Consider the following 23,544-nt stretch of genomic DNA (forward strand, 5'->3'; position numbering starts at 1 on the left):
CAAAATCTTCGAACCTAAAGCCCTATCGCCATTGTAATTGGGCAAGTGTGGAATGTCATCTTTTGTTTGAATGAATTTGTTTAAGTTCTGCCCCGTACCAAACGGAAAAAAATTCGGCAAGTTCTGCTTAATGCAGGACTCTGAAGCAGCGTTGCGTTTCAAACAACTCAACCGTTGGCCTCCGGCGATTGAGTTCGCTTTTGAAGCGGGTGAGCTGTTGCCCAATCAATCTCAAATCACACTTTGAGAAATTCGAATATTGCCTTTCCAAACGGGATCGAAACTCTAAATTATTGAGTCATCTCATGTAAGAAAACAAATTTATTTAAGCTTATTATTTGTCGGAGAAATTTTTTTTACAAAGATGAATAAATTAAAGTTCACCAAGTACAAAATTAATTGTACTTTCCATGTGAACAACTGAATGAACAAGCGCTACCTACACACAGTATGAAATGAAGACAATGACAACGTTAAGCTAATGCTTGCTTACTTTGTTCTTTTGTACGCTGTTTACATATCGCTACTCTATCACATCAAAACATTGATTGTAAACAGTGATGTCTTGAACTTCAATCTGCTAAGCACATCACCCAGATACTTGTTCGCTTTCAAAATACGTGTACAATGCAACTTCCTTCCGGTGAGAACGAGTTAGGTTTCCTTCCAGCAAAGCGGGAAGGAAGTTGGATATCTGCTCGCCGGCTACGAAAGAATAGTTTTTAAAAGTGAAATAAGTACAAGTGTCGTGAGTTACACAAAGTGGGAGCTTATGGAAAGAGAAACCTGCTTAGCGAAAATGCAAGCGCAAGCAGTCCAGAGAAAGCACCGAGTTTTAATTCTTTCCACTAATTAGTCGATGCCTTTTTTATATTTTTGGAGAACTAAAAACTTGAGCATTTTAAACTGTTTGACATTCATGATACTTCCGTTTAATCCTTCCTTTGTCAACAAGCCTCGCCTTCTTACACAATCAAAACATTTACCCAATCATTAACCCATTTGTATGGAATTCCACAATTCTACAACGCGACCGACACAACACTTGCACTTTCAAACTGTTGGGAAAATGTTTTACCTTTGACAATAAAGAACTTTATTTTCTTCGACAATAAAGAACTTTATTCTTACGATTTACCTTGAGGACCTGTGATAAAACAGGTAACGACAAAACATAAGGAATTATCAATCATTGTAGGGAATTAAGTCTTCTTCTTGAGAGCTAAGCTTAGAAGTAATAGAAAACTGCTGAAAAAGAAGGATTGGACATGATGGTTGCGGTTGCAATGTACCGTATTTTCTCGAAGAAACACCGAGTTTACAAAGTGAAGGTATAATAAACTGCAGAGTCAAATAAACGAAGAGTCCAGTATGGACTTGAACATCATGGATTATTGGGTTATTGTAATTCCAGTTCTAGTGTCTTCTTCAAAGTCATCAAGTTCACAATTTTGCTTTTAAATAGATGATAAACCCAATCGAAGAAGCAAACTTTCCTTTCTGTTTGAATGTGTAGGGCACAAAAGGCAAACGGGCGATTTTTTCTTCCACTCCATATACGAGCATGAAATATCGCCGTCGCTTAGCAACACTGCAATAGACGAAACTGACAGCGCAAATGCTAACGTCATGGCTGTCGGGAAGAGCACGAAGGATCCTGTGCCTCACTCTAGACAACGCGGTTTTTCAGTTTTGCGGACCGGTTGTTGTATTATGAAGGTTTCTGCACTCTCTTCGCCCTGACATCAATGCGTGGCTTGGAAGGCAAACTTGGCGAGCTACTCATTCCTTTGTCACGTGACGAAAGTTTGGTCATTCTGTTCTGCGCAGACGGTCGACTACGCATGTCAGATGCAGTTGGCATGACGGGTGAAATCGTCATGTCTTTAGTCGCGGATGTGTGAATTGGAATACTGCTATTACTGTCTTTAGAGCCACTTGACTCTCTTCTAGACACGTGAATAACCGTAGGAAGTTCACTGTATTGATCTGACTCGTACGACTTGACAGAGAAAGCTGGCGACGGCGCGCACCTCTTGTACGAAGCCAGTGGTTTCTGTCTAAGAGCATGCTCGTGCATGACATAATTCCGTTGCCTTTCCTTCTCGGCTAAAGCAACTGTAGTATCTTGTTCCGAATTATTAACTGTAGCACGTTTATGAACAGGACCGGCCATATTATAAGCCTTTACTACCCGATCATCTGTCCTTTGACCGGGCGAACCTCCAAAATCTCGCTCTGGAGTGAAATGCTTCTTTCCTGGTGAGCGACAATCTGAGCCGTCCATTGCTGTTAACTTTCCTAAAATTGGAGTAAATTCTCTTTCCTTGCCCGTGATTGGAGCAGTGTCGCTTGCTCCATCAGGGCCGCCGTCACGTGGTCTTCCGTGAAACCGCATAGCAGTTGGTGACTGGAGGTCCCGGATGTCTGGTTCGCTAGAAGCGCGCAGAACACTGAATACGCCAGAACGAGGTGACTGTGTGTTATCATCGGCTTCCGGCTGCTGAGAAGACTGTCCTAAAGAAGACAAGGACTCTTTGAGCGATTTTCAATTGATTGCATTAGCGCCAAAGAGAAACAACTGAGCAAAAGTGCTGTAATTAGCGTGAAATCTCAACTATTTGAACCTACCGATTAATCGAACCAAACGTGGTTTCCCTTCCCTACTCCCGAATTCTCGAACCAATTTTCGTTTTCCTTGACGTTTCGAGAAATAGGGATTAAACTATATCATATCATGTCTCACAAAGACTTCAAGGCTTAATCAGTAGAGCACTTTATTCAGTTAGCTCGGGTATCAGAGGACATTGGTTCGAAACCCGCAAGCTGCTTGTGTTGAAGGTCGATTTCACTTAACAGTCTGGGGAACAAGTACCAGTTGATGGCGACATCACTTCTCCGAGAAGTGACTGAGCCCGCGGTTTTCGTCTCAGAAGTTGCTAAGCAACATGACGTGTTTATACGCGTGACGGCTTTCGGAGTAGTCGTGAGCGCTCGCGCGAGTTTTTGATTGGATGAAATAATTCGGAAATTCTTCGACTTTTTCAGCGAAGATTTGCCAAAACTGGAACTTATTCCCCCGACTGTGAAACAAATTTAAGGTTTCAGCCCTGGACAAAGCATAAAATCCAAACGCGTAAATGAGTTCGAACACGCTTCGGAACATGTCAGCAGCCTTTTTAACTTGACTAGCCGCACCTCAGGTGTCGTTACCAGTCCTATCGCTTACCATGGGATTCCTTGTCAGGACTCACTGTCCTCAAAGCTTCAGCCATTCTGTTTAACTTATCCTCAGCACTGATGGGTGAGCTGTTACCCTCCATTGCCAAGCGATCTTCTTCAAGAAGTTGTTTCAGACACTGGAGGTAGTATTTACGAAGTTTCTTGGCCGTGGAATGGCGCTCTTTTAAAACTTCTCCTCTGCAAGAAAGTAAAACAATAGAGACCTCTCAACAACAAAGCTGACTAAACAAACATCTTCCTTTGCGCCCTCAATTCCATACTAATGGTGTATTTCGTTAAATATCTGGAATTTTTCCCCCGGCGGCGCGCGCTCTTACTGGCAACTTCGAGATCACATGACATCTAACAATAAAACTGTTCCCCGCAAAACGTCTCTGAGCGGGCAACATTGACAAGTCTTGGACGTCAGAGGGAAACAGTGCACTGTAAACCGCGAAACCTTTCTGACGACCACCTTTCTTCTGATGTTTTCGCTGTGCCATATAACTGAGATTCTCGGGAAACAAAATTAATTGTTTCCTTCGGGAATAGTCGTTAAATGTTAATTGCTCTACTCGCTTTTGAACTTTGGCACGCTAATAGAAACCAATCACTACACGGATCTCAACCTCGTTCCCAGGGTCTCTCTCTCTCCACCCCCCTATCTCGCTCTAGAGGGCGGGGAGAGAGAGAGAGAGAGAGAGACCCTGGGAACGAGGTTGCACGGATCTCTGCAGAGCTTCGTCCCTGGAACAGAATTTTTCGGGTCAAATCTTTTAGACGTCACTCTTGTGGAGGAAGATGGAGCGCGCGAAAGAAACCTTTCTGTTTCCTCGGGCTATTGTTTGCCTATCGTTCGGAAGAAAATGCCACTTCTTGCAAATTCCCGAAGAGCAAAACCAACTCAAAACCAAAACCTACCAAGTACTTTACAGAGATATGTTCCCTGTGTTTGGGCGTTATTTCATCGTATTAACAACAACATCCCAACAATACTTTACCTTATCTTTTTCGCTGCATTAGCCTTGGTCTGATTCACGTGATCCAGCACGTCATTGCGGATCTTAGCAATGGTGTCCAAGTAGTGCTGACGTAATTCGTGGAGTCCACGCGTGGCTGACACGTTATCCACACTGCTGAAACTTATATCACTACTGCTGTCCACTTGTAGCGCAGTCTAGGAAAAAAGTAAAAGCTCTTATATAGAATAATTCAAAACTCCCGGATATGTTAGAAATGTTTTGTCAGTAGCTTGTGTTATTGACTGATAAACAACTTTGACGTGTTGCTAGCAAGCTTAACATACAATCATTTCTTTTGTAACATATAAGTCCTTTTAACCCTTAATTCTTCCAAAAACAAAATCCCTAAACCACTGAATTCTTTGCTTCCCTGTTACGCCAAAAAGCTTTCGAAATGAACAGGTGAAACTTTAGGGGATTGGTGTGGTTTTCTTTTTGTTTTTTTGCTTCCAAAGGGGGCCAAAAATTTTCTACCAACATTTTTTTTTTTATTTCTAGAGTGGGTAAACTCATCCAAGGTGGATACCAAAGTTTCATTTGTACATTAAGTAACACCGATGGCCACCATTTTGAAGTTTCCTGCGCAAACACAAATGAACAAGGAAGCGTTTACGCGACTGACTTTCCGTAGTGATAAAATATAAAGTACCTGAGTAGCATAATCTCTCGAGTCTCGCCGTTTGAAGCTGTACTGCGTTTTCTTTCTCTCCTCCGATACTTCTCTCTTCAGTTTATCTATTGTTATGGCGTATTCCTTCTTTACCGTAGCTAGCTCGTGTTTCAGTTTCTCTAGGGCTGACAGGTTTTCTCGTCTTTCGTTTGCCCAGAACTCTTGTTGTCGTTTCCCAGCGTCTTCGCGGCTTTTGCTGATTTCTTGTCGCTGTTGTTTTTCCCACTGAAATCTCGCATTATCCACGGCTTGTCTTGTTTTCTGTTCATATTGCTTTTCTAGTTGAGCCCTGTAAGTAATGGGTACATATGAACACTCGTCAAGGAAAGTAAAAATCACAAATGATTAGTATAACAGACCCAATCGCAAAGTAATTTATCAATAGCATACCTAGCATCTTGTTGTTCTTTCTCCCAACCATCCCTTGCCTTCTCCAGCTCACTGTTCATTCTTATACCCAGATCTCTCTCGATCTGTGTACGTTGACCTGCCAGTTTGGAGTCATATTCACTGCGCATGCGCTTGAGTTGGTTCTGATGTTCTTTCACCAAGCGAGCCCTCTCATCTTGCCATTTAGCACGTGAAGAGTCTTCAGCCTGTGAAGAAATAGAAACTATTAGGCAAGAAGAGCAGAACCGTGATTTTTTTTTCGTTGAATTATACATATGTGCCAGACTTCCTGATATTTTGTCAGCTCTTGCCATTACCTGTACAATTGCATTTACATTTTTTTTTATGTTCTACTAAATGCATGACCTTCGGAGCTTTGACATTTCGCTGAAGTCAGACTGCCTTTACATTAATTCGAGAGAAACGACGGCCAAACCGCAGCGACACAAACGTAGCATCAGTTTTGGTTGACATAACGACAAAACAAGTCACGTGGTACAAAAGAACCAATGAGAACCCGCAAATGCTTTAAATGAGCTACGTCACGGACAACACATTTTAAAAATTTATTTTTTTTTTTTTTTTTTTTTTTTTTTTTTTTTTTTTTTTTAATTTTTTTTTTTTTTTTTTTTTTTTTTTTTTTTTTTTTTTTTTTTTTTTTTTTTTTTTTTTTTTTTTTTTTTTTTTTTTTTTTTTTTTTTTTTAAAAAAAAAAAAAATTATATAAACTCCTTTTTAAAGTTTTTATTCCTTGATACAAACTCACCTTATTCCTTCTTAGTTCATCTTCTAATTTCTTTCTTTCATTATTGAACCTCGCCTCCGCTTCCCGTAATGTTTTGTCTACAAGTTGTCTTTTTTCCTCGCGGTATTTAGTTTCCAGTTGTTCTCGCGCATTCTTTTCTAATTGGCTCACGCGCTTCTCAAATTCTTCTTCATTATCTGCTGCCCAGGCCTCTCTAGCAGTGGACAAGGCACAGTCAATCTCTGCTTGCGTAGACTGGGCCACCTCCTTGCGCCAGTCCTCACGCGCAGCTGACAGACGAGCCTTTAAAAAAATAAATGCCTTTTCAGGGGTACAGAAAAAAATTTCAAAAAAATTTCCTTCTGTTATTAATTTTAAGACCCGTAAAGGACAACACATTAACAACTAATGAAAACGGCAGAGAACATGCAGTCGCGCTTAGGCTCCTTCAATCCATTATCAGGCAGTTCTCACATTTTCCGAAGTGTAACCATTTGGTTTGGCCATATAAAATAAACGTCTTTGGTTAATTAATTTTGGTATTGTGTCCCCCTCCCCCCCCCCCCAACATTCCACAACCCCTCTAATCCTCTCCAACTACGCTCCCCTAGTCTCCATTGCCTAGCCAGTAATCTGGCATGCCCCTCTCTTCCTCTTCCGTCCAATTCAAACAGTACACTTAAAACAAATGTAACGTTTGTTTGCGAATAACTGCCTGGATTATAGCCTGCTTTTCCATTATCATCATCATCCTTTACAAAAACCCCCTCTTACCACACATGCACATCATAACAAATGGCCGACCTCTCGTTGGCAAACATGGTAAATTTACCTTAACAATTTCCTCGCGATATGAAAGTTCCTCTGCAGTCCACTGTTTCCTTGCTTGGTCAAGAGCTTCTCTCAATGTCTTGTGTTTAAACTCCTCAAGACTCTTGGTGTATTCTGACTCAAGATAAGCCATAGCTTCGTTTACTTCCTCTCGTTTTTGTTCCTCGGATTCTTCGATCCACGCTTCCTTGGCTTCTTCCAAGGTTTCCATAATTTCTGCTTTCTTTTGCTCCTCAAATTCCCTAAAGATTTCGTCCCTGAGGGTGGCGATTTCCATGCCTTTCTCCTTAGACAAACGCTTTTCCCACTGCAACTGTGTACAAATGAAATTGAAATATTACATCGAATTACAGAAGTATAGTGCTTTTACAAGAGGTCAATCAAGCAAAATAGAAAGCACCTCAACTTATATCATTCTGTTAAAGAAGAGGAAATTTAGTTAATAACTACGGCCTATGCAGTGATCTTTGACGTTATACAGTGAAACACCCCCCCCCCCCTCCCCCCCAACGAACCTGACTTCATATATACACTATACGCGCGAGACTTCGGGCCATCTTGTGTACAAATTGTGGTGTAAGTGAAGTCTCGAGTAATATTTTTGCGGTTTTTTAGCAAGTTATTGACATAACTACTTTATTGCACGTGATTTTTTTAGCAGTAGACAAGTAGAAGATGCGATGGAGGCAACCCATTATTGCAGGAAATGACTAAACGTCGAGACGGGCGAGATCCATTATGGCGGGAAAACAATGAAAGCTAATCGTGAAGGACGCGACAAATTTTGGCGGGAAACTAATGAAGGCTGTCACGGGTGCGACGCATTATGGCCGGAAAACACCTGGAAGTTGTGACAGACGTAGCAAATTATGGCGGGAAAACTCCGTTGCATAAGACAAATGGGATACTGTGGATTATGCAACGGTTTATGTGCCTTTTGACTGATGTTCTTACCCGTGCTTCGCCAACAGCTTTCTCCAAAGTCTCTTTCTTTTGTTTCTCAAATTGCTCGGCAAGCTGAGAGCTAGCAGATTCCAAGACACGGTTCAATTCATCTTCTTTTTTAGCACCCCACTCCTGCCTAGCAAGATCAACCGCCATAGCTGTGCACAAAGAACATGATAACACGTATTAGAGTTACATGTATTGTAACATGTTACAATAATAAACAGTTGGATTCCACGCTTAACAAGTACCTACAAAGACGAGTCCGCAACACAAATGGAATTTGATATATTATCTTTGGTGATGTCAAGCCTAGGCATCAGGGAGGTTTTCACTGAGCAGGGCGCAAAACGAGAGGAAGCCACTAAGACACCGCTGGTCGGACAAAACAAAATGTGGTCGGACAGATCCATCACGGCCGAAAATGAGACAGACGGACAATGTCCGCCCGCACTGGGACGTGGACAGAGCAAAGGCGGCCAAGTCCGATCACCGACTGAGCAGCCCTGATGAGTGTAGAAAATAATCTGGAATAGCTTTGGTTTTGCCTTGCTACGCTCTGTGATTGGTGAAAGAAAACTCGCGCCACTTTCTCAACCAATCAGATGCAAAACCAAAACCAAAACCAACGTTTGCTGTGATTGGTTGCTTTGGTTTTGGTTTAACGACACTCAAATGAAAACCACTCAAGGCGACACTCCAAGACTTTATTAACTAAGCTATCTATACCTCTGTACCTTTCAATTCTTTTCTTCTGGTAGTTAATCTGTCCATATACTTTATATTCCAGCTTATTTTAAGTAAACTTAGTTTTTGTCTTATGTTTGTGTGTTGTCATTTTGTTATCTAAGTCCTTAGTACCTGACCCATTTTAAAAATATTGTATTACACTAAGGATGGCTGCCCAATCTCATTAGCCAATGGTGGTTATTTCGGGCAGACATGTATGCGCTTAATTTATTTTTATTATTCTTTGTATTGTAAATTTAATTTAATTTAGGGTGCAAATAAAACTTGTTGTTGTTGTTGTTTTTGTTTTGTTGACCCTAGGCCAATCGGGCCTTGAACTCTGACTTTTTTGCTCCCGAGACCAACACACAAACCATTTAGGCCACCGCGCCAATCGACTTTAACTTGAAGAAGGTAGCACAGCTTAAGTTTAAGTACAAATCTTAATCATACCCATATCCCGTTTTTTCTCTTCTTGCCACGCTTCTCTTGCAGTCTGCATGGCTTGTTCTACTGCTTCAGAGATTTTTTTCTGCTCGTCTTCTAACCACTTCACTTCAGCAATGGCCACGGCAGCTTCTACGGCTTTGCTTCTGACTGACTCCTCTTCTCTCTTCCAGCGAGCCCTTTCTTGAGCGAGCGAGGTCTGCAGTAAGTTGTCCTTAAAACATTTTATGAAAAACAAAATTAAAAGTAAGTGAATGCTAATGTCAACTGGCTGCCTGGCTCCACTAGCCTCTATGTTATTTCAGGCAGCCAGTCTCTTCTTTATTTAATTTTTCTTTTTTTTTTTTTTTTAATTTTATTTCAATTTTTTTTTTTTTTTTTTTTTTTTTTTTTTTTTTTTTTTTCTTCCCCCCCCCCCGCCTAAGTGGTATATAAATTCTCCTGACTGCTTTATAATTTCTTTCCGTGCTAGTTTCGAGAATTTCTGTGACTTGAAAAAATAGTCACTTAGATCGTTAATTTTCTTTATTCTTGTTAACTGTCTTTACAGGCGAAAAAAAAAGGAGTCAGAAAAAAGACAATTTTGGGGTAATTACACTAGCAGCGGATCTGTTTTAAAATTTTAAACCTTTTTTAAAAACCTTTTTTTTATTAAAACCTTTCGCTGAAGCTTCGGAATACTGGCATACTCGTTCAAAAGCTCGCATGACTGCTCGTGATTGTTCGTGAGCTCTCGTGAGTAGTCGCAATTACTCGTGAGGTTTCGTGGGTACTCGTGAGTACTCGTTATACTTGTTGAAAGGGTGCATGCTCGAAGATTCTTGTATTCTTTCTCTGGCTGGACAAAAAGGAAATTTTTCGAGAACGACTTCAACTATTTCCCAAAACCAGCCCTTATGCGTGTGCCTTCACCTATGTAAGGATCTTTGAAAGTACTTACTTGTGCCGTGATTTCTTTCTCCCATTCTACCTTGGCCTCTGCCACTGCATTCGTAATGGCCACCTCTACAGCTTGATCAATCTCTCGCTGTCGCATTTCCTCGTCGTTCTTCAACCAGTCCGCGTGGGCGTGGGACAGAGCAAGTTCCACTGCCTGGTTAAGTTGTTGGTCACGTGACTCTCCGTGAGCTTTCTCAAGCTCAGCGCGAATTTTTTCTATCTCCTGGAGAAAACAAATAGAGGCAAGATCAACGGCAAGACAAGGGAAAATAACATCAAAATAATCAATCTTCATTGTAATGTTATAGCTCTGGTAGAATAATAGAGACCTTAAGATCGGAGTACGATTACGAGATTGAGTAAAAGCACGACTTTTTAAACCTATTTCGTGCTTATGCTTTCGATTATCACATTTTACACCCATATCGTAACGATACGCAGTCAGGGGAATAAGTGCCAGTTTTGGTTAATCTTTGTTGATGCACTCGATTAATTTCCGATTCAATACAGCTTTTATACCTAAATCAAAACTAGCGCACGTTGCTTAGCAACCTTCCTGGGACGAAAACCGCGGGCTCAGCCACTTCTCAGAGAAGTGATGTTGCCATCAAGTGGTACTTGTTCCCCCGACTCCTTTTCAACTGGCCAGCAACAGGGAGGGGCTCGAGTGAGAGTCTGGGAAAGACTTAACTGGATTGAAATTCGAAAGTCGTACTCGTACTCAATCTGGTACTCGTACTCCGACTGAAGGTCCCATCATCGAGACAGCACCCAACTAAGGTGAAAAGTTCAAAAATGCGTCTTCGCTAGGCAAGAACTTAACAGTGAACTTCGAAACAGCTGGGGTAAATTTTGAATTGCGTCAACTAAATGCATCTATGCGCTACGCAGTACTGTACTGTAAGTTTTTACCTCCTTTGTTTTTAGTTTTTGTTCTTCATCCCAGATTCTTCTCACTTCTTCAATGGCGTTAGACAAGCGTCGTTCTAACTCGTCGTTGTGATCCTTTATCCATTCTCTTCTAGCAGCAGCTATCTGATCAGCAATGTCGGACTGGTTGTCCTCGCTGCTCCATTCCTTCTTAGCTTTAGAGATAGCTTCCTCCACTGCCCTGGACTTTTCTTCCTCCATATCCTACACAAGGAAAGTAAAGGGTGACATATCAGTAAAATTTCCATGATAAAAGAAATTTAACCAGATCTGGGCAAACTTGGATGTTGTTCCAGTTATAGGACAAATGTACCACTAAATAAATTAAATTGAATGTTATTGCCGTTGTTCTTGTTTGTTGTTGTTCAGTACTTTAGACTTCTTTGACATTTGTTGCGTGTAAATTTAGCTTGATTTTAATCACTCTTCCACACATCTTGTCCCAGTTGCTCAAAGGATGGATAACATTGTCCTTCAGATAAATCACTACCCAGGAGATAGCGCAGTTACCGTAAGATTCCGGTGATAAGCCTTGGGCTTGTACAACTTCGTAGGGGGTCTTGGGTGGGCTTATAACCGGATGTATTTGTTTGTTTCCAGGTATAGATGGGCCAATACCCAGGGGGGGGGCTTATACTGCATTATCCACTGGATAGTGATTTGTCCAGTGGATAGCTTTATTCATTGTTTTGAACAACCAGGGCATGTATTAAAAGAGCAAAAATGAAAAGTATCAAAAGGTCAAAACTGCACGAAGAACGTCACACTTTTCAGGTAGTTATGATCACTCTTTAGCGCTAAAAAAAACCAACTCATAAAAAAACAACGACAAACGACTACCTTTAGAAGCTGTTCCTTCTGTTTCAGAACTCCATCGTTTATTCTTTTAATCTCTTCTTTCTTCCACTGATCTTGTGTTTCCTCCAACTGCTCCGCATATTGCTTCTCAAGAGAAGCTCGCAGTTCATCCACTAACTTAGCTTCACTCTGAAACGACATACAGTAAGACAAATTAGAGAACCCGCACTGAAACACAGCAGGGGGAAGTCTGTCTACATATACTCTTACGTAGACAGAGGCACTTTAAGTTAAGTGCCTAACCCATGAACACAATTTTACAGCGACCTAGATCAGGGTTCGAACGCAGAGCCCTCGATCTGACGACTTTGTTTATTCCCGTTGCCTGCCTGGTTGACAGTAAACTGTTGTTGTAAGGGGGAAAAATTACATTGAAAATTACAGAGAATACAACCGGATTCTTAGTACTTACATTGAAATATGAGTGGCGATCAGCTGGGAGATTTTGTATCTCGATCTTGTGATACCAGAGGTTCCTGTGTAGCACTTCTTACCTCAGACAATAGCATCTGCTTTTCCTTTTCAAACTCTTCTCTTAACTTCTGTTCCAATCCCCGGCTCTCCTCGCCCAGCTGGACATAGCACTCCTTTATTCTAATCAACTCTTCACTGTTCTCTTCCAAATCTTTCCTATAACACAACACAGACTTTAATCTATTTGTAGGGCGCTGTTCCGATTATTTGTTGTACAACCCAGGTTTATTATTTTTTTTTTTTTCATATTCTGATTTGTCATTGTGTTATCAGCGTTTGGTGAGATTGGCCAGCTATGACTACTTTGGATTTGGTTAAAACAACTGTTTTCCATTCGAGAAGATCACTGAAGAAAATTGGCAAAAGACGCACACTCCAGATGTAAGTTTCCATTCCAGCAGGTTTTAAAAGGTCAGTAACAAACAAATGAGGTTTTACCCAACCTTGTTCCCAGGCTCCCCCCCCCCCCCCCCCCCCCCCAGAGCTTTGGGAGCGGGGAGAGAGGGACCCTGGGAACAAGGTTGGGTTTTAGGTTTTTCCTTCTTTTTTTTAATATGTTTATTGATTTATAGTTGTATTTTTAATAATTTATCTCTGTAATTTTTACGCAATTCAGTTTTTAGACTGTCATGTGAGAATATCAATAAACTATCTATCTATCTATCTATGTGGGATGTGAAATCATCTCCCCAGTACACTGTAGTTGTAATGACCAGGTGGGTCCACGTGGTTTCAATAGGTGGAGGGGTCAGGTAAGTTTCAAGTTGCACCCTGCTCGTTTTGTTGACTCAACATTAAAAGTAGAAAACTACTGTTATCGTTACAGCTATAGTATTCTATTAGACGTACTTTAACTCTTGGACTATCTGCTCATGCTCTTGGTTCAGCTGATCTCTTAACAAGTTCTTGGCATCTTCGTGAAGCTGTAGACAAGCTTCTCTGCATCTTAGAAAATATAAGAAAACTTTGCAACAAACAACAAACTTGCACAGTATATACATGCATGGATTACACAGCACCAATACAGTGGGTTTTTTTATTGAATGCGAATCAAACAATCATTCTGTTTCATTCAGTGAATTATTAGATAAAGAGGGTTGTTTGTCAAGGGGGTACACCACGACATACACTGACTTACATTAATATGTACATGCACTCTACCGAAGAATACACAATGTACAACTGTACAGTTCAATTGACAAATATTTGAAAAGATACATGTAATACTGTAAAATCGCTATAAGCCTTCCCTAATTTTTGAGCTCCCATAAACCTTCAATTACTATATAAAAAATCCTTGGTAAAAAGTAATTCATATATAAAAGTGATGTTCATTACTTTTCTAGGCTGATCCTTTTATCTTCATCAAATTCTGCAACCATCTGAAATGTAAGAAAGGCAAAAAAAATAGCTATTAAGGTCTGATGCTCGTGTACATTGTTAAGCAAGGAATTGCAGAAACACCAAATGTTATTGAAGGCTTATACCAATATAATTACCTAAAATAAAATAAAAATGTTTTACACATACCTGAGCCATTTGTTGTTTCAGGTCTGCACATGTCTCTGTTAATTCTTCTCTTTCTTGAAGAGCTTCTTCTAGGTTTGCAGCAGTGTCCTTCAATTAAAAAAAAACACATATTATTTGTAAACGGTAAGCTATTGTACACTTGTCATTTGTTTCACAAATAATGTAAACACTTATTAACATGTTTAAAATGCTATAAGCTATTTGATAGACAGTTTTAAGGATTGTACAATGTAGTACTGCTTTCAAAAATAAATTGTACATGAAGCCACTGTCTTCAGAGGGGGTGGGTTTTCTTTTCTTTTGCAGTTTCAGTGTCTCCTACCTGTAAATTTCTCCTTGCTATCTCCAGGTCTTCCAAGGTTTTTCGATGTTCTTCATCTGAAAAAGAAATTACTTTTTTATGAAGATTGTCCAAGATTCACATAAAAATAATTTATCATAATATAAATAAAAGTACACACATGCATAGAACAATGGACAAATTCATCCAGTTTTCACTCAAAAACTAGTGTACAGTGCAGGGATGTCGCTAAGGGCCGGCTGCCGGCTAATTTAACCGGCTGAAATAGAACTTAAATCGGCTGAAATTTCACATGAAAAGGAAGGCTTGGGTAATCTTTTAGAGCTGCCAAGGCCAGAAAAGCCAGCTGGGCTTGTTGAGGAGCCGGACTAGTGTTTTCTTAGCTACATCCCTGACAGTGTATCATGATAAATCATACAATACTCTACCTGGATCCTTCTTGTTACTGTCCATTTCTTGAATCTTCTTCTCCAGTTGTTGAGATTTATCCTTGTTAGAAGTCATGTTAAGAGAAACACACAAATCAGCATTCTAGCATGAGGAAATTCTCCCTTAGAAGTTTTATTTCCTTGCACATGATTTTCTGTAACTAAGCTTGACTTGATTAAATATTTTATTTTCAAAACCAGCTCAATACATGAAGGCACCAAGAACTTGGGAATTAATCTTGAAAGAAATTCAGGCGCAATAGGAGCAGCAAATAACAAGTATGTAATGCGTGCAAAATGCTATAGAGCAATACCCTCTGCACGCATTGCATGCCTATGACGCTATTTAACATTTTTCAGTTCAGTTTGTATAATTTTAACCTCTTCACTTAATGCTTGCAATACAGTTATAAAGTAGTTTAAGGCATCCATGAAAAAAGCTTTACCTCATGTTCTTGGGCAATCTTTTCCATCCTTTGTGCCTTTATTTCCTGATCCTTTAGCTGATCTTTCAAAGTGTTGAGTTCCATCTCTTGTTTATGTACTTGCTCTCGTTTGGCCTTGTTACTTATCAAGCATTGCTCTAGTTCTTTTCTCAACTCACTGATTGTTTCTTCCAATGGTGCTTTGCTGAAAAACAAATTATCACTTACGTCCTGCATACTCCTAGCAGTATGCAGGACGCGTGTCACATATCAACCTAGTAAAATGGCCCAGCTCACAACGAGTCTCTCGTAGCTCAGTTGGTTAGAGCGCCCAACCGGTATCTGGGAGGCCATGGGTTCGATTCCCGTCGGGGACTCAGAATTTTTCTTTGTCCCATGCTCGTGTCATGTAGAACATCTTATCTTTATTATTTATTACCGAGCTTAAAATTTACCATCTTTATTATTTACAACTCAAAAGTAAGGTCGAAGGGGAGGGGGGGGGGGGAAGGGAGGGGGGGGGGGGGGGGGGGGAGGGGGGGGTACTTGGGTAAATTTTTGTTGGGTATGTGCCCCTGGCCTCTCAGAACCCCTACCCCATTATAGTCTTATTCTATGGCCAATTATAGACCCCATCTTAGTCACTTTTGGGTAAATTTAATTTTTACGACCTCTGGGAGCTGTTTGTCAAATATTGAACAACAGCAATAAATACGATAACATTTTTTTCGACGAATATTTCGACGTAATATTTCACAACTCGCCAGATTTCGTACTCTCAAAATCCCGGAAAAGTGTGACCCCATTCTAGTCACCCTATAAAAAATGCTTGAAATGGCGACCCCATTATAGTCAGTCCAGTCGTGAAAATGCGACCCCATCCAGCGGCACATCCCCACTAGCCCATTTATAGGAAGTGCCCCCCCCCCCCGGGGTTCCAAGGTTCTCCCTACAGTCTTCAAATCACATCTTGTCATGCAACTAGCCTTGTTACTGGTGATATGAGTCACACCTCACATTAGAGGTAGGCAAAGAGGCAGGCAGGCAGGCAGGCAACTTTATTTAAAGAGTGTGGCACGTAGCAGAAAATTTCTGATAAACTTGTGGCCCACACTGAAAAACTGTAAGTACATGTACAAAGGCCTGAATGCCTGAATTTTTGCAATGTAGAAAATTCGTTTTTGGGCAAGACACTCACAGTGCCTCTCTCTGCCCAGGTGTATAAATGGGTAATCATGGTGAATATTCAAAAAAAAAAAATGCTGGGGGTTATCCTGTGATGGACTAGCATCCGATCCAGGGAGGGAGGGGGCAAATAAATGCTGGTCTGTCAGATGGGGCACCAGGTTCGTACGCAGAACTTTAAGTAAGTTGCATATGACATATAGGGAGACAATTAAAGCTGCCAGGCGTTTTACTTTAAGATCGATAGAAGACTTACTGAGACTTCGGAGTGCTCCAGTTTTCTTTGTTCAAGTTTCTCACAGTGAGATGTGGCAAAGAGTCATTATGGATGTTGGATCCTAATCCCACACCAAGTCGGCTTGCACTTTCATACATCTTAACCTGTTCTTGAAGTTCTGACAGCTCATGCTAGAGAAGAAAATTTCAGAAAAGGACAGTTTACAGTCAGATACTGTACAAGTCTGCTGAAGTAAACAAACTTTGCCATCCAAATGAAACCATTATCAAAGACAACCAACCTTTAGAGAAATGCACTGGCCTTCAGAAACATTCCTGGCAGTAGAACTCTCTTGAAGTGCCAGCCGCAACTGGTTGATTTCAGACATTGTCCCTATAGCATTAAAAATGTTGACAGAGTTATGTCAGTTATATACTAGTTATGCACGGTGACAGGAACCCACAGATGACGGACCACGCCTAGGAAGAAACAGTGACAGGGAACCAAGAACCACGAGAAAGTGTGGAACTTAACCAGCCAAGAAAAACGCACAAATCGCGAGAAACAACGCGGGGAGGTTGAGTTGACCGTCGAATATACAGGCCTGTATCTGATTGGCTGTATTTCATGACATGGTATAAATGTACGTATGAAGTACACTTTACAAATAACTAAAGAAAACTTTAAAACAATTTTTCAATAAATCAACACAGGTCAATCATTTGTGAGTAGGTTATGATCATCTTCTTGACATGACACCTGTTACCATAGCAACAGTGCAACCTGTCAAACCACCCTTAGGTCTAAGTGTCTATGTTGTGGTTCTATTTTATTCTTGGTTCAAGTTTTTATTTTCCATTGTTTTAAACTAACTATCATACATTACCATATACAAAAACAAAGGAAAATAACATGTGAACCAAGGATAAAATTGAACCACAACACTAATTTTCACAACTTAGAAAACAAGCTCAAAGACCTCTTTTTTTAACATGCAGGTTAAGTTTTCAGAGCCACCTTAAATTTTCAAAAATTTTAGTTGGCTGTGAATCACTTTCCTCAGTTTTTTTTTTTTCATTTTTGCAGGGAGAGTTGTAAGTCACATGCTAAGGAAAATGCAATTATGAAAAATTGTGGGATTGGTTTTTTTTTATTATTATTTTTGGTGTACACTGTACCTGACTTAAGAATTTCTTGGCACTGCTTTTGACTGGAATCAAGACTCCTTGTAAGTGAATTTATCATTTCTGCCTTCTCAACAAGTTCATCTCTCAGCTGATTAGCCTCTTCATGCTAACAATGAAATAAAGCACTGGTAAGTTCACTGTAAAACCTTTTGTGTACATAAATTATGCAATATGCATGTACATGTATGAGTACAAAATGTACTTGCTACACTGTATGTCAGTAGTATAGCAGCTCTTGTAAGCTTGTAATTCTACTGGTCTTTGAGTGTAGCAGTTGCTATTGTTTTGGGGCTAGGACCATTGTTCCTGTTTTTTTTTTTTTCTATAATTTATTCTTTTTTGTTCTGTTGGTGTTGGTTGTCTCAAAGGGTTGCAAGTCGTACATCAGTGTAAGACCTTGCAAGACCTGCTTCAGAATGCACCCACACATCTGTGAATACATGAAGATTGCGCAAAGCTGAAGTACAGTAAGAACAAGTCTACATCTACCTGTACATCCTGCAAGCCAATATGTTCATTAAGTCATATAATGAGAGAACAGTTCGATATACAATGATATATAAAAATAAGCGAAAATAAGCTACGACGTGGTTCGAACTCATCTTGAGTTCATTATCACTGCTTTTAAAAGTATTCTAATATACTCTATCACCTCTATTTGCATTTAAACTTAACTCGACCGTTATTTTACTCATATCTACTTGATAATGAACTCAAGATGAGTTCGAAACGTCGTGGCTTATTTTCGCTTATACTTAAGTCATAAATAGTAATTAACTGCAGCAAAATTATACAAGTCATGTATTAGTTAACAAAAAATTATATAACATGTAAACTTTTATTGTACATGTATGTACCTTACTGTCCCTTGAAAAAACAGCTTCATCTAGTTTCTGTTTCAGTGCCAGAACTTGTTCATCATGTTTTTTCCTCATAGCATTAGTAATGCTTTCATGCTGTTCCTTTGCTCTTGTCAAGGACTCTGAACGACTTAATTCCACCAGCTGCTGGTTCAGGCTGTCAATTGTTGTTTCACTTATGTGAAGTTTGCTGACAACCTGAAAGAATACAAAAACATCAACAGAGAATTTAGGTAATACATGTACATGTAGGCATGATCTCCCAGTATTCACCAAAACCAAAATTTTTTTATGATCTTTTGCTACAACCCTGGTCAATTTAGCATGTCAAAATGATGCATCTTCCCTCCATCCCCTCTCCCCTGGTTCAATGTTGATGTCAGGCATTACAAATAGTTTTCCTCACAATCAACATTGCATGGGGGGAGGGGGCACAACTGAAATTATCTGTTAGAACCAGATTCCCAAGCTTTCTTTCAGAGGGGGGGGGGGGGGGTGAGAGAATTCTAAACTGATAACCCTTAACTGTCTGGACCTCAGAGAGGTCAAGTAAGTGGAAGAGAGAATATGCAAACCAGATTTCGCGTGAGAGAATTTTAAATAATTATTGATTACCCTCAACCATCAGGGAAAAAAGCTTTCTTTCAGAACTAGTTTAGTACTACCAGGGGGGAATAAAATTTTATAAGGGGAGGGGTGAACAAGTGTCCCAAGATGTTTTGACCAGTGTTGCAGGTCATTCCTTACCAGTAACCACCCCTCCCCCCACCAGCATTTTAGGGAGGTTGCCTTACAATTTACCAATCCATCTGATATTCTTTTTTTTTTTTTTTTATTAAAAAATAAAAAAAAAAAAAAAAAAAAAAAAAAAAAAAAAAAAATTATCCATCTGACATGTTCTGGGTGGACAGATTTATTGTTGATATCAGAGAAAACTAATTTCAGTGAATAAAATAATTTATTTTTCTAGTACCTCTTCCTTGCTCTCCTTTAATGCATTGATCTGTTGGTAAGCAGCGGCAAGTTGGCCTTTCAGGTTATTTAATTCTGTATTGCATGCCTGCACCATTTTCTGTGAGTTCTCAAGACTGGTTGAAATTCCATCACGTTCATCTGAAAACACAGTGGAAACGTAAAGTACATGAAAAAGTGCATGTAAACACCAACAGAATACTTATTCATGAGTGTGTATGTTGTGGTACAATCAGTTTACTTTTGGTAAAATTTTGTATTTTCCATTGTTTTCTTTTCATTATGATAATAACCGTAAAACCCAACCCCCCAAGTTAAGACCATTTACATGTAAGTCACCATGGCGACTAAAATTTTGGAGTAAATTGGAACCAAAGCTGCCAGCCTGGGGACTAAAATTGAGAAGAAGAATTGACTATGTCCTTGATACTCTATTTCTGTCTTGTTTTTTTGCCGGCCCCCAAACACGAGCTTAATTTAGCGATTTTTCACTGGTGCCCAAACTTGATCAGTACATGTACAAAATGTAGGTGGCTACTGACGAAAAAAGCTCAAGAACCACTATTTTACAATGAATTAAAATTTAAGAAATTTCTACAGTACCGCTCGCAAATAAGCGTCCCAAAACATATGCGAAAAACGCGTATGCTTTTGCACATACGCGCGTATGCGTATCTGCGTATATGCATCTGCGTATATGCGTATGTGCGTATACTCTGTATACGCGTATGCTCATGTATGTACCTTTCATCATTGCATTCTGGTGATTTAAGATGCGGATTTCTTTTGTCATCTCCTCTTCCTGGTTCTTTAACATCTGGGTCAGTTCTTCAAGTTTTCTGCCTCGTGCCTTGTACAAAATCTGAAGCTGCACAATGTCTTGTGCACTATCTTCTGAAAAACCATTTCCAATTTCATTTGTGTCTTTAACATGTCTATCAGAGCCTCTGTCACTGATGTGAGGGTAAGGCTCACGTGGTCCTTGATATTGAACTCTATAATTCCCAGGAGTGTCTATTCTATAACGGTTTTGTGCATTAATGTGTGCACTCTGTGTACCATTCTCATAAACATTTTGCCCTTGTGATCCTTCTTCATTGTAGCCTCTGTAATCTTGATTGAAATCATGTTCACCAGAGCTATTGTTGCCCTCATTAAAATTTGAACTTGGATAATGAGGCTGAGGAGAATGATAATGATACGAATCCTGTGATGGTGGGAGTTGTCCTTGTATTGTCTGTTGATGATTATAGTTTCCATACTGATCAAATCCTTCATCAACATCGTCATCATCGGGTGACGTACGATAATTATTCCCGTCACCTTCATTGTGGTCATAGTTTTGTTCGTACCCGTCAACTTGACCATCATATGGACTTTCCTGCTCTCTGTAATAACCTTGATTAGCATAATAATCTCCATACTGATCATGTCTTGCATCATAACCATATGGTTGGTTTATCCTGTCCTGATTTTGTCCTGATCCATTGATGAAGTTAAATGCACGCTGAGTGATCAGAGGGGGTCTTTCAAATGCACCTCTTTCAGATGGTATGATCTGCTTGGCATCTTGTCCATTAAAGATGGTTTGAGGTGCTTGTTCAGAGAAATCCTCAGAGAACGGGGTATCTCTGCTATATCCTGAGCTTCTGAGGTCATGTGACGAGAAAGATGCATTGTCGTCGTCAAGGAGACCATCATCAAGCTCACTGTTTAACAGCTCTCGAATCTTAAAAGGAAAAAGAACATTAATGACAAAATTTACCCTTGAAAGTAGTCTTTTCTAGCCTACTAATGTTGTACCACATCAGCTTGGCACTTTTATTCTCTGTTCTTCTGGGTCCGTTTTCTTCCCCCCCCCTCTTTTTTTTTTTTTCCCCCCCTCTTTTTTGGGGCCCACCCCCCCTCCTTTTTCTCTTTCTCTCTCTTTCCCCCCCCCCCCCTCTTTTTTCTTCCTCTCCCCCCCCCCCCCCCCCCCCCCCCCCCCCCCCCCCCCCCCCCCCCCCCCCTTACTAATTTTACCCTCGATAACTCAAACTCCTGATATCTCAAAACCTTTCTCGATTTCTCTTGTAGGTTCGAGTTATCAGGATTCAACTGTATTTAAAAAAAATTAAAGTTACAAGTACTAGCCCATCAGGTAGGATGGATAAAATACACTAGCCCTGGGAAATCACACAGGGCCTTCTTTGCATGCTGCCAGTGAGGTATAGGCCAAAAAAAAAAGAAATTGGCAAGTAAAGTGAACTGAGTAATGGGATGGAAAATCTCAAGTTCGACTAGCCATCTTTTTAGCCTTATACCCTGTTACAGCAACTGTTCATAGGCTATCCATAATCTTTGAAACTGGTGGGTAAATATTATGGTAACAAAATGTCTTGTAATTAATTTGAGTTTACAAGGTAGTATCTTACTTCTTGCTCTCTTTCTTGATCTTCTTTTTCCAAAGCTGCTTCCTCTTCATCTTCCAGCACCTGTACAAAGAAAAAATGATAAAAATAACAAATTCAATTAGTCGCTGAGGTCATGAGTCAAACAACACCTTGATAATCCAAGAGAGCAACTTGAATGGAAACAAGACACCTTATTCCCTTATGTAAACTACACAGACAGCATAATTTGATAAAATTATTTTACTGTTTAGATCTTTGTGGCCTATATTTTACAATGATTGAACATACATGTAAATGTAATGAGTATTGAATTTCACAAGATGGATTTGCAAATTTTTCTTTTTGCATGATCACCAAGAGATTTTTAACTGTTAAGACCAGTGGACCACTAGGAAGTGCCATGAGTGTGATGGCTTTATGGATGTTATTCTGATTTTGAAAGCAATGATCCCTAAAGGGCTCAAACAATAGGATGTTGAATTGACAGCTACTGATGTGCATGGCACCGTACTGTGTGAGAGCCATCAGCTGTAGCATATCGGATATCACATATACAGTAATTTTATGCTGTACGCGGTGTAATAATTTTGTGTGTTCCCTCAGAGAGCTTTAAATTTCTTAAAATCTTAATTAACAGCAGCGAGGAAACATTTTCACTGAACAGAATTTCTTTGGTTGTTTTTCTTCTTCAACAATAGGGATTACATCTGTTTTTCTTGGATTACTGGGAGTAGCAGCGAAAATGTTAATAAATTTTGGATATCCTGAAGGCATTCAGAATATAATTGCACCTTTAAATTCTTCAGGCATGCCAGGGGGTGTAGATATTAAATACCAAAGACCAATTCAAGCCGATAGACAGAAAAACACAATCCCCATATCTATTTATCTGTCACAGTCATTTTTCACTGTTAATGAAGTTTATACAACGTCTTGTTAGTAGAGTGTTAATAAGTTGCAAGCAAAAATAAATTACAAGTTATGTAAGCTTAAACTTCCGAAAGATAATTAGCTTATCTACACGTACGATCGATTTCTTGTATTTTAAATAAATTTTTAATGTCATCAGGTACTACTGAAGTATACACAGTCTTATTAAAATGGGAAAATTAGCATGCAGTACAGATGTGAACAGCAAACATTGACAATCGTGAACACACAAACACAGGAACTCATGTGGTTAAACTTACAAACCAACTTCACTCGAAGAAATCTTGCATGAAAATTAAACTCATGTTTAGGTCTTCCTTTTGCAATGTAATATTAGCAAAAGCCCTTGCTTTATCGAAACATGATTGTCATATCAAGTTAAAGCGAAGAGAGAACTTTGCATTGTGTATTGTAAATAGCTAGTGTAATTAGGGTCAACAAAATTAAGTCGGCATATTTATATCACACGAAAGATCAAGTAACCCGTGATGGCAAAGAAATCGCAATGAGACATCAGCGAAGAACAAAAATAAGAAAACTTCACTTCTGTAAAGTAAAATTTCAAAACCACAGCGCATACAACAAGTAGAGAAGAACGAAATTAGCAAGTTTCTCACACTGCATCATGCATATTTTCGACTCGGCGATTCAAACTACCACTTTGATTTGAAGTTGTCAACAGGCAGCTGGCTTACCTGAGCATCAAAATTCACTTGGCTGATTCCAACACTCATTCCTTAGTTACCTGCAAGGCCGCTTCCTCCCTAAATCGAGCATTTTCTCACAGCGAAGCAAGAAAACTCCAAGAAATAAATGACTTTAATCTGCGGTGTAAAGCTCATTACATTTCTCAAGGGAATTTGCCCGCGAAAAAAATGGTTAGTGCCAGTTTCCGCGCACTTCACCAAGGAAACT

The 23,544-nt window shown here is 39.8% G+C and overlaps 1 protein-coding gene across 2 annotated transcripts; it reads right to left on the minus strand.

The window, feature by feature from the left end:
• Positions 1–306: 306 nt before the first annotated feature.
• On the minus strand, positions 307–23,487 carry LOC144640863 (uncharacterized). Of its 2 annotated transcripts, none has more exons than XM_078499926.1 (27): positions 23,325–23,487; positions 21,721–21,780; positions 20,051–21,035; positions 19,308–19,447; positions 18,332–18,532; positions 17,466–17,580; positions 16,589–16,680; positions 16,327–16,478; positions 14,907–15,090; positions 14,461–14,521; positions 14,054–14,109; positions 13,732–13,818; positions 13,540–13,583; positions 13,051–13,146; positions 12,222–12,357; positions 11,710–11,856; positions 10,852–11,073; positions 9,941–10,162; positions 9,007–9,214; positions 7,834–7,982; positions 6,881–7,192; positions 6,070–6,351; positions 5,305–5,510; positions 4,894–5,203; positions 4,224–4,399; positions 3,230–3,420; positions 307–2,517 (listed from the first exon to the last, which is right to left on the minus strand). In XM_078499926.1, the coding sequence occupies exons 1-27, from the start codon at positions 23,361–23,363 to the stop codon at positions 1,712–1,714; spliced, it is 5,679 nt and encodes a 1,892-aa protein (XP_078356052.1). In that variant the 5' UTR covers positions 23,364–23,487; the 3' UTR covers positions 307–1,711. The 2 variants fall into 2 exon arrangements, with proteins under 2 accessions (XP_078356052.1, XP_078356059.1); XM_078499933.1 differs by having other exon boundaries at positions 2,339–2,512.
• Between the last annotated feature and the right edge of the window lie 57 nt (positions 23,488–23,544).

The sequence above is a fragment of the Oculina patagonica genome, chromosome 2 (genome assembly GCF_052425735.1).
Source record: "Oculina patagonica isolate OP01 chromosome 2, crgOcupat, whole genome shotgun sequence".
NCBI lineage: Eukaryota > Metazoa > Cnidaria > Anthozoa > Scleractinia > Oculinidae > Oculina > Oculina patagonica.

Coding starts and splice junctions, on each gene's coding strand:
- LOC144640863 (XM_078499926.1), bottom strand. CDS start 23,363: ATGAGTGTTGGAATCAGCCAAGTGAATTTTGATGCTCAG. Junction 13,819..14,053: donor TAGCAAGGAGAAATTTACAG/GTAGGAGACACT, acceptor TTTTAATTGAAG/GACACTGCTGCAAACCTAGA. Junction 5,204..5,304: donor AAAGAACAACAAGATGCTAG/GTATGCTATTGA, acceptor CATTACTTACAG/GGCTCAACTAGAAAAGCAAT.